A 16,901-nucleotide genomic window follows, 5' to 3' on the forward strand; every position below is an offset into this window, starting at 1 on the left:
CGATGATGAGTCATGTTTCTCAGTCATGCAGTTGTCACTGAATCGATTTTCAACCTGAGTCATGTTTGTGTTAGGCAGGCTTCGCCCGGCTCCCTTCGCTGAAGTTGGGGGGGGGGGGGGGGGGGGGGAGACGAAGGAAAAAAAGAAAAGAAAAGAAAAAAGCAAACCGAGCTATGTGCCCCACATCTCACGTTCTAGGTCAGGACAAGCCCTTGTTGCTGACGGCATTTCTTTAACTCGAGCACGTGCGCGCGGGCGGGCGCGTGTGTGTGCTTGCGTGAAGAGAGAGAGAGAGAGAGAGAGAGAGGAAGCCAAGTTTCAGCAGAGTTTCTAATGGGAAGTTTTTTTGGTTTCAGACACAACTTAATTAATTGTCCAATGCTTTGTTTTGTCATTGATGGCTTCGAATTTGTAATTCTAAAATGGTTGCTTTTAATTCAATAAAATCACTGAAGAAGAAGAAAAAAATCGATACTGAGAATTGCCTGCTATCAGTACCGTAACTAACATACATTTTACACTGTTGATCTTCCTAGGAATTTCTTTCTTTCACTTCTCACTAAAAAGGTTAATGTTATCGTTCGACTACTATCAAAGCTAAACCCCGCAAAACGAGTAGCTTTAAAACTGGGAAACAAGCCCATCAAGCATGACAAATCTTCGTGAATTCAGCTCCTGTTCCGCTCGCCGTGAGTCACTGGACTTTCAAATTGCCGAGCCCCATACTTGTGGAACTTTGTGAAGAAGCTGCAGGAAGCATTGGGCAAGAATGTCTACGATGGCAACAGTGCACTATGAACGATTTCAGGAAAACGACAGTCCAATCGCCTCACCCTTTGTGACTTGACCCTGAACGATTTCGTTCCCTCTGAAGTTTGAAACTGGTTGACAAGGGTACAAAGTGATGAAGTTTTCTCCATTCTGCATTTCAAGACGATTGAATGGATAGTCCTGCTAGAGTCAAACAAGCAGCTACTGGACCACATAATGATCTACTGACCACTGTAAAAAAAATAAAAAAATGAGGTGGTGTGACCACATCTCCCGTTCATAAGGACTGGCCAAGACCTTTCTCCAGGGAACAGTACGGGGAGCAAGAAGAGGCAGGCAGAAGAGGAGATGGGAGGACAACCTCTCAGAGTGGACAGGTCTAACCCCGAGTGAGACAGTCAGGACAGACAACGGCGAGGGGTGGCGGACGCTGGTTAACAACTGTGTGGTGCCCCGCCAGTCTGCGAGATTACGGGATAGATAGGTAACAGAAATTCTCAACTTTTCTGTTGACAAACTTTCTTCCAGATTATCCCGGAATGGAACACACTGCTTCAGGAGGTTGAAACAGCCGAGTCGTTGGACGGTTTCAAGTCCAGACTGACCTCCTACCTGTGCCTCAACAAAGTAATTCCCAACCCACCCCACCTCCTCACACTCCTCCCCAACCTTTCAGTTTCTTAAGCTGCCCCCACCCCGCCTACTCCTAGCAAGCCCGTCCCCCCTTAGGCCACACCACCCTATTTATTTATTTATTTTACTTTCCTACTGGTAAGTAGAAGGCTAGGACTGCCGGTAGGGTGTATTCCCAGGGACTGCTACGGTAGCCAGATTGGCCTAGCTGGAGACGCGAACACATTAGTGGACTGTGCCCCACCTCCTCTCTCTCCGAACTAACAACAGCACACCCTTTGGCAGCCCTGTTACATCGCACCATATTGCAACCTCTCACAAAACGAGTTTTCATCAGCATACAGATGTTGGTCGTCACATAGATGAATAAATAATGACAGCATTTTGTGTAACGAGGTTTCGCTATTATTTTTGTTTGTTTATTCATTTCAAAGGGTGAATGGGACTGGGCGTTTCTGCAGAAAAGTTTGAATTGTGATTTAGTGTGTGATTGGGGGCGGGGGATGGCGTTAGCAGTTGTTTATTTATAGCAGAGTTCTTTGTTGTTAAGAACGAGGGTGGGGTTGGGGATCGGGGGACGTGTTTATTTTGTTGGATACTTGCATAGACACAACTATACTGGGATTTAGTCTCATACTGTTTACTTCATCATTCACCAAAAGAACTTTCGTCGGACCTTGAGTCCGTTAGGTCTCTTTCATTTACTGTTACACCACCATTTTGCACGGAGTCGACCGATTCTCCACACTTAAAAATCAACACATGAACAGTCCGTTTCCTGGAATTATTTATCCCCCAATTTCCCCCCAACCCCGCCCCCAAAAGGGTGGGAGTTGCCTCTTTACACAGACACCGTGGGGTGACGGCGATTTCAAGAAGTGAGTGTGAGCCTAATAGGAACGAGGACTTTCAGCCTTGATTTGTTCTGGATGCCGTAAACTTTGAGGTGTGGGGTGGGGTGGGGGGGAAGCAGCAGCACATTCTACGTATACTGCTATAACTTACGCACTGGCAAAAACTTGAGGTTGGAATGAACAGTAATGCAGTCTTTCCTCTTATTATTAAATGCAATTGAATCCGAAGTGGTTGGGCACTTCTGTCGCTTCCTATTTCTAGTGAAAAATAAAGATGATGAAATTATTTTAGGTGTGTGAGATGTGTGTGTGTGTGTGTGTGTGTGTGTGTGTGTGTGTGTGTGTGTGTCTGTGTGTGTGCGCGTGCGTATGTGTGTGTGTGCATGGAATAAAGAGAGAGTTTTTATGGCCAAGATACCACCCACATTGCAAACTGATTTACCTCATCCATGTCATGCATTGCTAGCAGCACAGCAAACCAACGATGGCACACACGTAACACACACACGCACACACAGGAAATAAGCATGGTAACAACAACTTTTAATGACACCACCATAACATCAACAGAAATGAAAATGTACACAGGGAGAGAGAGACGACAACAACAGCCCCTTCACACAACACTTGTGCAACTTAGGTTATTCAGCTGTGCTACAGACAGTTTCACTTTGCAACAGAACATGCTTTCACTGTCACAAAATGCAGATGAGAACGTAAAGGGCAACATGATCACTGCATCAAACAAGGTTTTACCCCCGCCCCTCCCATCCCTCTTTGGAGAGAGTTAAACCTTAAACTACAGCAGCCAAGAGTCTAGTACAGTCTTGATGCAAATGGAACATACCTTTTGCAAAACACAATGTTCTGGGCTTTCTCCAGAATAAATTTCATTTTTGCGTGTGTGTATGACAATGACACAAGAAAGCATTTGCGCAATGTCCTTACCCTATAGCTGTATTGTCAACAATGGTGATTCTCCACACTTTTGAATATGAAGTCCTAACAAAACAAATGCACTTTGTAATGTTAACAAATACCAGTCCATCTAACAACACGACTATAAAAAGATGCAACAACAGTCAAGCAAGCAAATTAAGAAAGCATAAATCATTGCATGTTTTTTTTAAACGTATAAAATTTATATCTGTATTTTAAAAAATCTGTTTCATTCTTATCAGAGGAAAGTAGTTTCCTGAGGGGAAAAAATAAACACACATGAGCTGATAAAGTTATACAGTGAAGGTCGGAAGGTAATGCTAACACATATTTTCCAATTAAGTTGAGGTTCCTCAGGATCCTTGTTGATGGTACACAACAAGACAGTAAGTAACAAAGAGAGAGACTGGGAGAGAGAGAGAGAGCTGGAGGAATAGTTAACTAAACTTACATAATCTGAAATTACAGAAACAAAGAATTTGCAACAGAAACAAATGAACTTGGGAACAACTCATGAACAGAGAAACAAAAGATGCCAAATAGTGATAGAGGAACAAAAGAGTCAATGCAAGTCAGTTGTATATCTCTGAATGTCATCTTCATCAATGCGTGCGAGCATGTGTATGTGCGCACATGCGTGTGCCCATGAGAGAAAGAGAGGGGTGGGGAGGGAGGTGGGGGGTATTCAGATTACTGGAGATTAATAATAAGCTGCCTGCCGACTTTTGCACTGATCAACCTTGGTCATTTTCAAAAGGTTTGGAAGGGGCATAATCAAACAGCATCCAAAGGGCCATAATCGAACACAATGCATGCATGCAATGCCAACTAAAAGTTTACAACAGACATTCAGCAAATTATTTCATGCCAGATACAGCTCTAATAAATCCTAGACAATGATGAAAAAGCACATGAGATGTACAGGACAATAGGTATTATCAGAAAAAAAAAAAAAAAAAAAAAATATATATATATATATATACGTACGCTGTGCTGGCTGGCAAACTGGGTCACACATTTGAACGAAGTGCACCTGCTGGCTATGATGACTACAACAGTGGTAGGGCACCAAAGCTTGACAACACAACAACTATCACGCGGTCCAGTTCTGCTGTATTACATATGACTTCTACTCATGGTGCACCTATCAAAATGCACGCCAGTACTATACATCAACAACTTGAGACAGGCGAGGCCATTGTCTTTTCATATGTATACAGGTTTTTATCACGAGAAAAATAAGAGCGCATTCACACGCTAATGGTAGAATTTAGTCATAGTCACCATCAATATAATAAATTATAGTGATTAAGGATCAGCCAAGTAAATCATTCTTTCTCCCTTTCTCTCTCTCTCTCACTCGCTCACATACTCGCAGACCTGAACACAGAGAAAACAACAGATGTGATACCACTGAAATTGATTACTTCTGCCAACATACATATCTGAACAAGAGGTTGTGATTTGGTCCTCTGTACTCCATATCAATTTACATATCAAAAAAAAAAAAAAGAAAAAAAAGAAAAAGAGCATGGTGTATGACACAAAAACAGGGGAAGTCAACAATAACATATATATGGATGTCTCCTTATAAATCAAGTAGCTGCTAATATACACAGGCTGCAACAGTATCAACAAAAAGAAAGGTATGTGTCTCTCTTTTTTCGTTTTTGTTGATGTTGAAATAATTGTTGTCGTTGAACTTAAGTCCTGATCCCAATGGCACCCCATTGGCAAATTCATTAACAAAAAAACCCCAAAAAACAACAACAACAAAAAACAAAAATCTTCACCATGTAAAAAAGAGAAACTTAGAAAACAATAAAATCTTGCCACCATGGCTACAGATGCTCTGGATTCAGTCTTTGAGTACAGACATATCAAATTGGTATGGCATATAATGGGACTCATTACCTGGAAAGAATTGGCTATTTGACTGGGGAGACAGAATCATTGATGCATGAATCCTCCGTCACAGTTCAAACACCACAGCAAAGGGTCCCTTCAATTAGCACTGATTTTTCTTGATGCCAGTTCCCCACCTGAAGTGTTCTAGATTTTTTTAAATTTTTTTAAATACATATTTCTTACTTACAAACTAATGTTTGTGGGAAAAGGGGGACTTACAATATACCTGGTGGCAGAAGGCAGCTATAGCAGTGTGGAGGTTTCAGCTTAATTCTTGTCATATTCTGTGACACTTTCTTGTGTGTAAAAAGGCATCAGTGTTTCATGTTGCATGCAACACAGCTCGAATAGCAAAATCTTTTCTGCCAGGCCACTGAGTGCACACAATGCTTTGTACATTTGGTTTTATGTACACATCTGAAAACACAGAAAACATTCTATCCTAATATATATACACACATACATACACAGGAAAAAGGCTATCTGTGTTCTCTGCCGTAGATCAGCAATATGTGATTTGCATTGATCTGCAGTCCCCTCTTTCACATCTTACCTGCCTATGACATGTACAGTATTCACTGAAATCTGTTGGGATCATTTGTACAGATGCATCACAAATTACAGAATGAGATAAAACACTCACAAAGGAACACAATGTCAACAATGGTAATCTTTTTCACAAAGTAAAACAGACATCTGTACAAACATAGGCACCTTTCTCAAGAAGACAACATTCAAGTGTCACAGGTCAAAACTGAAATGTACTATTAAGGTGAAGCTCGCCACATAGGGCAGTCCAGCTTCTTTGCAATCAGGCCATACTTCCCTCCCCCTCTGTGACCTTTTGGGACTGTGGTGAGCACACCACCCCTGACTCCCCTCTCACCCTGTCCAAACACATCATGTCCCCAGCGTTCCAGGCTGGGTCCACAGGCTTCTGGGCGCATTCACTCTCAAGCAAACAGCAAGGGACTCCTGTTCTAGGGAGACTGGTACACATGCCGGGCATCTTCACACCTCTGTCATGCACTGCACTGACCATCCATCTACCTTTCGTATGGAGGTTAACTCTGGCCAGTTCTGATGTTATAGGGCAAGCACCCCAACCCCATTGTTTCATGAGGAATGTTCATATCAAGCTGTTGAGTCGAAGACTATTGGCTGAGAGCGTCTATCGCTTGCTATACAGTCAGATGAACACATGCATTCTGCCTGGAGACAGCTTGCACAGCAAGGAACAGGACAGTTCAGGCATCAGAAGTTCATGCAAACAGGCCGCTTGTAATGCAGTCTTTACATCATACCGGATACTCTCAAGCCTTTGGAAAATAAGATATTCTCAAGCCTTTGTATAAGATGCCAAAAAAAGGGAAACATTAAACTCTGCATGCATGAGCCATGACCGCACAGTTTGTTTTGGTGCCATTTGGCAGAGGCTGTTTCTCAGCAGCCCATAACAGGTCACTTCACTCACACACACACACACACACACAAACACACCTGACCATCTGTAACCAACACCTCTCAGTCTGATTCAAACTCCAGACTGTACCCAACACACGGGCGGACAAACCCCAGCCTCCACCCAGTCACAACAAAGGGGAACAGAGAGTAAGTGAGGGGGTTGACAATCCACTCGTGCCTGTAGTGCATTGCTATGCAGTGAGGGGGGAAAGAGGGATAGGGCACTGTGGAAATTGAGGGAAGAAGTGTTTCTGTGGAACGGTGTGGGTGACACAAAACCACCACTGCTCCCACCGCCCTAACCTCTCTCCTGCCCACTACCATCCATGTCCAAACTGATCCTCGCTTCTAATCGCTGTTTCTATTTCTTACGCAATGTGTTTTTTATTAACAATGAGCAGAGCCACATCTCGAAAACTAATAAGAAACATACATTAATTTATCTGACGTTTTGCTGGCAACTGTGAACAGACTTGACAAAAGGGGTAAGGTACATTTTGTTTTCTAATAACAATAAAAATAATGATAAGAATATGTATATATGTGTGTGTGTGTGTGCGTGTGCGCGCGCGTGTGTGTGTGCGTGCGCGCGTGTGCACACGCAATTGTGTACAACTACAAGTATGTGTAAATATGTGCAGTGTCCGTGTGCATTTTTGAATGCTGAATAACAGAACACGTTCAAGTCAATAATGCTACCAAAAAAACAAAAACAAACCCAACATCAGTGCTGCTCATAAAATGATTGCTTTAGTATGGAATGGCTACTCACAACAGATAAATTTGACAAGCTAGCCAAACAGTCTCAAAAACAGATCTGATATTACAGTACTTGCTACAAGAGACATATACCATAGTTTGCGCAATCAGAAATAAACTGAGGACAACTGAAGAAGTCAGTTTGGACGTGGATGGTACACCATAGGATCAATCACCTGCTTTGTGCAGACCAGGAGGTCATAATGGTGCTGGAGTGGGCCCTAGCCAAACTTTGTATTCGTAACAAAAATAACAATAATACATTAAACCAAAAAAAGAACAACAAAAAAAGTAAATAAAAACAACAACACAAAAACAACCTGATTTACAGTTTTATGGCCCGGCATGCAAAGTCCACTCCCGACCTCTCCCTGACCCCCACCCATTTCCCTACCCCCACGGCACACACACACACACACACACACACACACACACACTGGGAGGGGGTGGTGGAGTGGTTGGGGTAGGGGGGGTAGGTTGGGACACTGGCACCATCAACTGCATGCAGCAGCAGCCAAAGGCACTGGTTGGTGAGGCCTGGGCAGGCAGACCCTCAACCAGTCAGTCAGCGTCATCCCCACATGTCTGTGAAGGAAGGGAGACAAGGTATGGAGGGGAGGAAAAAAGATCTGAGAACCAGCCAATCAAATCACACTTACCATTCAGCGGGGGAGCTGTTGCCATGTCAGCACAGACAGAAAGAAAGATACAAGATATGTTAAGCGCATTTCATTTTGAACAAAACTGCATAAAACAAAGCAAAAAAGAAAAAAAAAAGGTGACATGAAAAAGAAAATGAAAAATTGGGAGAAAAGAAGGTGGAATGGGTATAAAGAGAAAGAGAGGGGAATAAACAAAAACAAGAAAACTAAATTCAAAATTATTCACACCAATATTTTCTTTGACTGAAAGTCATTTCAAGAATGAAAAAAAAAAAAAAAAAAAAAAAAAAAAAATATATATATATATATACAAATCAAGTCAGTGCTTATCAGAAGAGAAATTAAGAATCATTTACAGCCATTCATTAGTTATTTAATTGAATTTTTTTTAACAGAAACAACTGATAGTCACAGAGAGACAGAGACAGTGCGAGAGAGAAAAATAGTTTTTAACATGTATATCAAATACAAACAAGTAACAAAACAAACACTTGCATACATACACACACACATATATATATAGATAGATAGATATCATACAAAGTCAATGAACAAGAAATGCCAAAATAAATTTTAAAAAGAGGAAAAAGATTCTCACTATTCATATTCCTCAAACCTCTCTCCTCATTACTGACATTAGTCAAAACCATAATACAATCTTAAAAAAAAAAGAAGGAATTTTTACAAATAAATCTGAAAATACTGCAAATTAGAAAACAAATAAACCCATAAACAAATACAAGCTAAACAAATCATTTCTTGATTGCTTGAAAGGTTTGACCAACATATATATTTGTTAAAAAACTAAACCCAAAATACAAAATACAAATAACCGGATATGACCAGACCTCATGTTTTCCCCTCTATCAATACAATTTTTCCCTCACTTTATTTGCCACAAGTTCTACAATAAACTAAGAATATTCTGCTGTGTGGACGGTAACCTTTATGATGGAGATCACATGTTAACTTCTTTTGTTACACCTCTGGCAAGAGATGTTACGCCTAATCTGTTAACATGTCAAGTCTCAACAGATCCACTGATGAACTTCTGAAAAACAAATCACATTTATTGTATGAAAGGTGTGCAAGCTGCTCAGCTTAACCAGACATGCTAAATGACTATGAAAGAAGACTAAACTCCTAGAAATAATTTGAAAAGCAGTCCATAAAGGAAATTTTCTATCTAAAATTACGTTATGTGTAATTAAAATGAATTATCATATAAATGACAAGCAGAACTGGTAAAAAGAGCATACCTTAAGTCTTAACCCAACTGTGACCCTATAAGGTCTTGCTAACAGATGATCAGAACATGGGTTATATTTGGCAGCTGACTGTTTATTGGATCATTGTAAATTCAAAGAGCTTCTGGGGGTTGTTTTGTTTGCTTTGTTTCTTGTTTCTAAGTTATGTTGTCATGTCTTCTTGTGTTTTAATCAATGTAAACGTCTCTATCAAGCTTATCTGGCATACTACTGGAGAAAAAGGTGAGAGAAAACAGATAAAACAACAACCACCACCTTGAGCTTAATATGTATTTGACCCCATAAAAAACATAAAGAGTGAATTTAACCTTAGTTAAAGATGAATGTGAATGGGGTGATTTGTGATTCTGCTTCATCAGAGATGCACAATCATACATCTGCTGGGAACCATTTATGTCATACAATGGGGGCAAAAAAACAACAAGAGAGTATTAGTATGCAACCATCCCATCCTTGTGCTCTGATTTTTTACCTTACAAACAAGATTCATTGCTTTACAAATACCATTATCTTTATTTATTAATATTAACAGCCTTTTATAATGCATGAACAATTCCTCCTTAAACCTTGTGCAATCCACTGACTCAAATCTGGATACCTTCAATCACTACATTAGTCATTCTGTTTCTGTATTAATATTAGTTGCAACACTCAGTTAACTGTAAACTATCAAGCAGGACATGTCACTTGTATGTTTTTGTCATTGTCCAGTAAAAATCCACCAAAGATGGTACAACTTTCTTTAAAAACAGAGCTTCTCTCAATATATTCCTGCTTAACATTTTCTCAAAATACTTAACACACAAAGCAGAAAACACTTGAACTTACTGGACAACATTAATACAGAACCCTGTCAAATCATACTACACATGCTCACAAACACAAAACTCTCAAACACATACTTTAAAACAAACAACAAAAAACAACATTAAATGAAAAGAAAAAGAAAAAGAAGAACAGAGTGGAAAAAAGAGCAAAAAAACTTGAAATCCAAACCCAACTGAAACAGACAGAGCATTTTAAGTAACATATAGTTATGTAGAACAAATCACAAGCAGAGCTGAGTGGCCCATCAAATGATTTTTCTTTCTTCCTTGATTGGATGAAAAACACACACATTTGGGTTGAGCAAACATTCCATGCAAACTGAAAACTTCTGCTTTACTGAAATTTATATTCTAGTATCTAATTTGGTTTTCTTCCATGAGCAATGTTTCAAGTTCAGGAAATAAAGTCTCGAGCTTCTTTTTCAAACAAAATGAACATTTTCGAAAAGGTAAAAGCATGCATTTGTAGATCATGTCGATTATTTGTAATCTGTATTTCATAAGATCACTAAGAGAACAATACAATTACACAAACATCAAGATGTTCCCTCTTCTCTAGTACTCCCACCCCTTCATCTTGTGCATGAGTGTGTGTGTGTGTGTGTGTGTGTGTGTGTGTGTGTGTGTGTGTGTGTGTGTGTGTGTGTGTGTGTGTGTGTGTGTGTGTGTGTGTGTGTGTGTGTGTGTGTGTATGTCTGTGTGTCTGTGTGTCTCTGTGTGTGTGTGTGTCTGTGTGTGTGTGTGTGTGTGTGTGTGTTTAAGATGCAAGTTCTGAAGATCACTGCAAAACATATGCAGTAATACAAACCATTATAGCAAAGTCCCCTGCTCTTTAGTACCCACTCCCCTTCACCCTCTCCGATATGTGCATTAACTCTAACTTTAAACTTTTTTTCAAACTTGAAAAACACTATAAAAGCATGCACAAACTGAAATGGATTTTAACCACATCCTGTAACTGTTCAAGCTTAAGTTCACCCCCAAATACCTACAGATTGTTTCAAAAACTTCCATTAAGCTGCTGAGGAATCCTCACAAGCTGATTAATAATATAATACCATTGTTGAGCTGCTGGGAAATGCATTCCAAATTCATTTACACCAATGTCGAACTGCTGAAAAATGTCCCCATGACTTGATTAATATTTTGTCAATAACAAGACATTTTCATGGAATTGGAAGCAAAAAAGAAAAAAAGAAAAGTGGCATGACATCTGTCCAGCTTCTTTGTCACTAATTCTGTGGATAACTAAGCCATGGAAGATAAAACTTCTATATCCAGAAAATTGCCCACATGTGTCATCTAGACACTGCCAGTATCCGATGGTCCAATTCACAAGTAGCCCCGCTGCCCAGAGTAGCAACAGCTATGACAAAGTCATCTGTTCACAACTTACACCATCCTTACATTCTTCTGATTCTTGATATTGTGCAGTGTCAATAAAATCTAGGACAGAGCACTGATATGCTCCATGACATCGGTTGGTTGTTTGGTTGTTTTTCCCCCCCCCCATCTTTAAGTAACCATTTTGGTTTATCAATCATTTCAAATTCAATGCCGTTTTCTTTATCATCAACAGGGCAAATGTCTCCCTCCTCCTCCACAGCAAAAGTTTCAGCATTCCTGTACTCTTTAGGCACTGAAATAGCTGTCAACTCGAACAAAAAGATAAGACTTGATAAAAACACGACTTTATGAACAGTGATTTCAGTGCTTCCTAGAAGTCCAAATTTCTGGTTGGACCACTCAACTTTGCAAAACAGAACATGCAATAGTACACTGATATGTGAATGCACTTCAGAACAGTGCACAAAATGAAAATGTCCACATTTTAGTGCTTTCAACCCGAAAACAAACCAAAACAAAATCTGCACAGCAAAAACAAACAAGCCCATAAGGATCCCAACAAACAGCCAAACAACATGGCACCGAGATGACATAAGCAAACCAAGGGAACATGTACTCTTTTCGGGTAGGAGACAGCTTCATGTGGGTGGAGGGTGGGTGGGACAGAGGTGTTGGTGGCCACAGGCAAAACCAAACTTTAAAAAGAAAAAAACAAAAAAAAACATCAACGAAAGAATGAAACGAAAGGAAGAGTCAAGGCACATGGATGAGGAATCCCCACAATGATCAGGATACCTGAATGATTTCCATGCTGCCGTGCAGAGAGCTATGGCTGCCGCCAGATGATATGCTAGAATTGGATTGGTAGGGTTCCGCTGTGGTACCGCACCGACATTGCTGGGGAGCAAAATGGTCCAGTCCCATGGGGATCCCACAGCGCCCCGACATCTGCTTGAACACAGAACACTGACACACGGGGCCGGACTCCTCAGAGCCCCCTGCCAGAATGTCATCCAGGCTGCGGGCCTTCCTGGACGCCTCGTACACCTGCGTGCGCAGCATGGCGTTCTCCATGGCCGCCGTGATCTGTCTGTACACTTCCCGCTCCGAGTAGCGGCCCCAGCGGAACTTGCGCTCCGAGGAGGGTTCTGAAGACACACCGTTGGGGCGCAGCTTCTTGCTGCTGTGGCTGAGGTATGCCTCAGAACTATCGTCATGCGAGGTGAGGCCCGCTGCACAGGGGGAGCAACTGCTGTTCTCGGTCACAAGGTCAAAGGTCGGGTAGGTGGAAAAAGCGATGCTGTTGGGGCGCACCATGTTGCGCTTGGACTTGTCTTTGGAACGCAGCACCACCTTGGCTGCAGCGGGCATGGCGGCCGTGGCTGCTGCACTAACCGTGGTGGGGGAGGCCACGTTGGAACCCCCTGACGAGGAGTTGCTGCTCTGACTGGAGATGGACATGGGGGATATCAAATCCCCTGACCCTCCTGATCCCGATTCCGAGGACTCCTCCCCTCGCCAGTTTCTCCCTTCCCGGCTGCGCAGAGCCATTTTGGCTGGCACGGAGCCAGTGGGGGACCCCACTGACAGCAAAGAGCCAGTGGGGGAGCCCAGACTGCTGACTGACATGGGGGAACTGGGTTCTGTGGGCTTGGTCTCTGAGACAGTGGCACTGATGGGACGTTTGATGGCACCAGTTTTGCTGGGGGTGTGACAGGTGGTGGGGGTGGTGGTGGTGGCTGAGGAGGAGGATGATTCCGGCACGTAGCAAGGGGTGAAGTTGAGTTTATCAAGGGAAGTGGTTGGGAAGCCGCCGAATGGCAGCTCGTTATCCTGAGAAGCTGATGATGACGCTGTGGAGGCACCCAGAGGGGAGGGAGGTGTTTCTGAGCTGGGCGACCCAGCCAGCATGTTGAGGCGAGCCATGGCGGAGGTGGGTGAAGGCAGCATGTGCAGAGGGGGGGTGGTCAGCCGCAGCTTGCAGGGAGCCAAAGCCTTCCCACCCGTTTTCTTCAACGTCACACACGATGGGGGGCTGACTCCACACCGGTCAGGGGTGGCCGGCTCTGAACTGCTGGCATCAGAATCCTTCTCGGCATCCGACACTGGGCTGAGATCAAGGGTGAAAGGTCGGTCACGTTGTTTGAACCCAGCTAATGAGGCTGGGCGCATCGGTAATGAGATGGATGCAGAGCGAAGAGACAAAGGCTTGGCACTACTGCTCCCCAGCCCAAGAGAGGAGGAAGAGGAGGAGGGGGGCAGCGCCGAAGAGTTCACAGGCATCATGTCCAGTGAACAGCTGTCTGTGACACCAACATTGGCAGAATGGCAGGAAGAGTCCGTCTCACCCAGCGACACACGCTCCCCTGTCATGGCACTGCCCAGAGACAATGCTGTACCCGTCAATGGCTCCTCCGCGTTCGCACAACCACCATTGTTCACACCAGACCCTACTGCCGGCACATCACTCACACCGCCTCTCTTTGACCACCTAAAGCTGAAGGAACTGTTCTCTGAGGTTTTGCTGGAGTAACGAGGACCGAAGCATGGAAGAGTACTTGTGCGCCTGTCTGGCCCTGGGAAGGGAGAGCCAGGCATGGGCACATGATGCAGTCGCCGCGACGACATGGGCAGAGTGCGGATGGTGGCGGGGGACCCTGGCAAGGGCACCACAGGACTGCAGGTGGAAGGCTGATCAGCACTGGGGCCCGGGAAAGGCGACATGACCCCGCTCCCACACGTGGAGGGCTGATCTTCACTGGGGCCTGGTAAGGGAGGCAGGAAAACCAGGGAGGAAGGTCTGCTCACGGCACAACCTGCCGAAGCTCCCGGACTCTGCGGGCAAGGTAGCTGCTGATCAGGCAGAGGTCTCTGAACGTTGGGGTCATGGCTGGTGACTGGTACCGCACTGTCTGCACTGTGGCTGTGGGCAGCAGGGTGGTGAGGGGCCTGTGTGTTGGGACCAGGGAGGGGCGGGGGTGGGTGGTGGGCCTGGACCTCTGCCCCACATATGGTGGTGGTGGGCGCCTGCTCAGGGCCCGGCACAGCTGCCTCCACCCCTGCCGGGTTACACTGCACTGACGCACCGCCACTGGCATCTCCCTGGTCTGATACCAAGCAGGAGGAGGAGGGGCAGGGAAACCCCGTCGCTTGGTCAAAGTCGAAGGAAGGGCGGGGGGTGGTGCGGGGGCTGGGGGAGGGGGGACTGCAGACCAGCAGGTCCATGACCACGCTGGAGCAGTGGCTGAGGGCAGAGGGGGTGGGGCTGGCACCCCCAACTCCCACTCCCCCGCCCACCCGCTGAGCTCTCTGCCGCTCCTCCTCCTCCTCCCTCCTCACCACGTGCTCGTACTCCAGCAGCTGCCCCAGGAAGTTGAAGTTGGGCGAGATGGTCGGCCGCTTGTCTTTCACGTACCTGTAATCAGGGGGTGCATAATTTTTCAGGTTACCACAGGTTTGACACGCATCAGGTTGCCACAGGTCTGATTGTGGGAGAGATAGATAGCTGCTTGTTTTTCACATACCTGTAATCATGGGTGAACACTAGTCTCATTACCGTAAGGTTTGATTCTAAGAAAAAAAGGAACTGAGTAAATGGTTTTGAACACTGACGACAAAAAAACAAAATTATCCTGTAATCAGATGCGCTGGCAATGCAAAGTAACGTAGTTTAAAAATAAAACCCTATCTTTCAGTTGGTAATGGAAAGTAATGTCATATAAAAATAAAATTCTATCTTCAAGTCATGCTGTTAATGTTTGAACCATCAAAATCATAAGCAGAATCACCAGACAAAAGTTACTCAGCTCTTCTGTAATTGACTGGGACATGTTTTTTCCATTCCAGATTTCTGATTTACCCTTGGTGTTCAACTTGACACAAGCATGCAGACAGACAGTTAAAGCATCTCTCTGCAGTCAGCAGGAATCCTACAAGATGACTTTAAATGTCAAAGAGATTATACAGAAAAAGTAAAAACTTGTGACACATAGTTACAGAAGACATTCCCAAGTGTGAAGCAAGAGGAAGGACCCTGTACCTGTACGCCTCATCTGAGGACATTCTCATATGTTTCATGATGTAAGCAATGGCGAGGGTGGGAGAGCGGGAGATGCCTGCCAGACAGTGCACCAGCACACAGCCATTGGCCTCGTGCACTTTGTCTGAAATCACACACACACACAAACACATACACACGCACACAACCATGTACACACACACACACACACACAACCATGTACACACACACACACACACACAAACACATACAAAATAAACAAATAATAATCTTGCTCAGTGTCAAAAACCACACACAGAAATACATGAGAAAACTAATGTTCCAGCAAATCATTTGGAATGGCACAGAAATTTAAAAAAATCACTGAAATGGCACAGAAAATGAATAATTTCATAATAATCAGACTTATGTTTACACTTCTTTGGCTAAAATTATAAGAATATCTGTATTCACTTCATTTAAAACATCACAGAAACACAAGAGATTGACGGGGACAGTCATGCACACAAATGCACACATGCACACACGCCCACAAACGCACATGCCCGCACACACACACACACTCACACACACATATGCATACACACAAAATTAAAGAGCAAGAAAGAAAGAAGAACGGGGAATGACAGAGTGACAAAGACAAGAGACAGACAGGGGACAGAAAAAGAAAAAGACAGACACATAAACAAACAGAATGAACAAATAAGCTGGACAACAGACAGAGCTCATCAGAAGACACAGTACAAGAGAGATATGCCACAAACTAAGTCAGGACTAACCCAAAAACTGGAATGCTTCAGGAAAGAACGGAAGAATTTTCTCGCTGTAGTTGTCGCCAATAGGAATGCGGTGGAAGTGGCCCTCTTGCACATAAGCCGGCCGTGGACAGTTGGTGCTAACATTCAGTATGTAGTTAATGCCATTGATCTGCAGACACAGATAGTGACATACACACTTTTGTGTTCACACAGACACACAAACTCAAACTCACATACATGAATAAACACATGCAGTGACAAATAAACTAAAAACTCTGATATAAATTTAAACCTTCCCTTGCTTATGTCCATCCATTGCATGTTTAGTTTATCTACTTGCTTGCAATGGGCCTTTTGCTTGGCTTATGATATATCAGAAACTGACATCAGCTTACAACTGGGCCAACAACAAAGTGAAAGCTGTTTCTCCACTGCATTGGGAAATCATTTACAACTTAGTTTTCTGTGATGGACTATGATTCTCAAACTCCGAGGCAAGGCCTGACTAAGTGCGTTGGGTTACGCTGCTGGTCAGGCATCTGCTTGGCAGATGTGGTGTAGCGTATATGGATTTTTCTGAACGCAGTGACGCCTCCTTGAGCTACTGAAGCTACTGAAACCGAGGCAAGATTGCACTGACTCTTAGTGCTGCAGCCTTGGGGGAATCACCCCAACGCTGCCCTAAAGCCCTCT

The 16,901-nt window shown here is 43.6% G+C and overlaps 1 protein-coding gene across 5 annotated transcripts in view; it reads right to left on the reverse strand.

Moving 5' to 3' along the window:
- Positions 1–2,780: 2,780 nt before the first annotated feature.
- LOC143298310 (uncharacterized) overlaps positions 2,781–16,901 on the reverse strand; it is a 65,157-nt gene continuing 51,036 nt past the window's right edge. For all 5 annotated transcript variants that reach the window (XM_076611143.1, XM_076611140.1, XM_076611141.1 and 2 more), the window contains exons 6-9: positions 16,230–16,377; positions 15,472–15,595; positions 12,228–14,847; positions 2,781–8,002 (exon numbers count right to left, since the gene is read on the reverse strand). In XM_076611143.1, the coding sequence (XP_076467258.1) occupies positions 7,991–8,002; positions 12,228–14,847; positions 15,472–15,595; positions 16,230–16,377 (2,904 nt within the window). In that variant the 3' untranslated portion in view covers positions 2,781–7,990. The remainder of the gene's footprint in view (positions 8,003–12,227; positions 14,848–15,471; positions 15,596–16,229; positions 16,378–16,901) is intronic.

Source organism: Babylonia areolata, chromosome 23 (genome assembly GCF_041734735.1).
Source record: "Babylonia areolata isolate BAREFJ2019XMU chromosome 23, ASM4173473v1, whole genome shotgun sequence".
NCBI classification, from domain to species: Eukaryota; Metazoa; Mollusca; class Gastropoda; order Neogastropoda; family Buccinidae; genus Babylonia; species Babylonia areolata.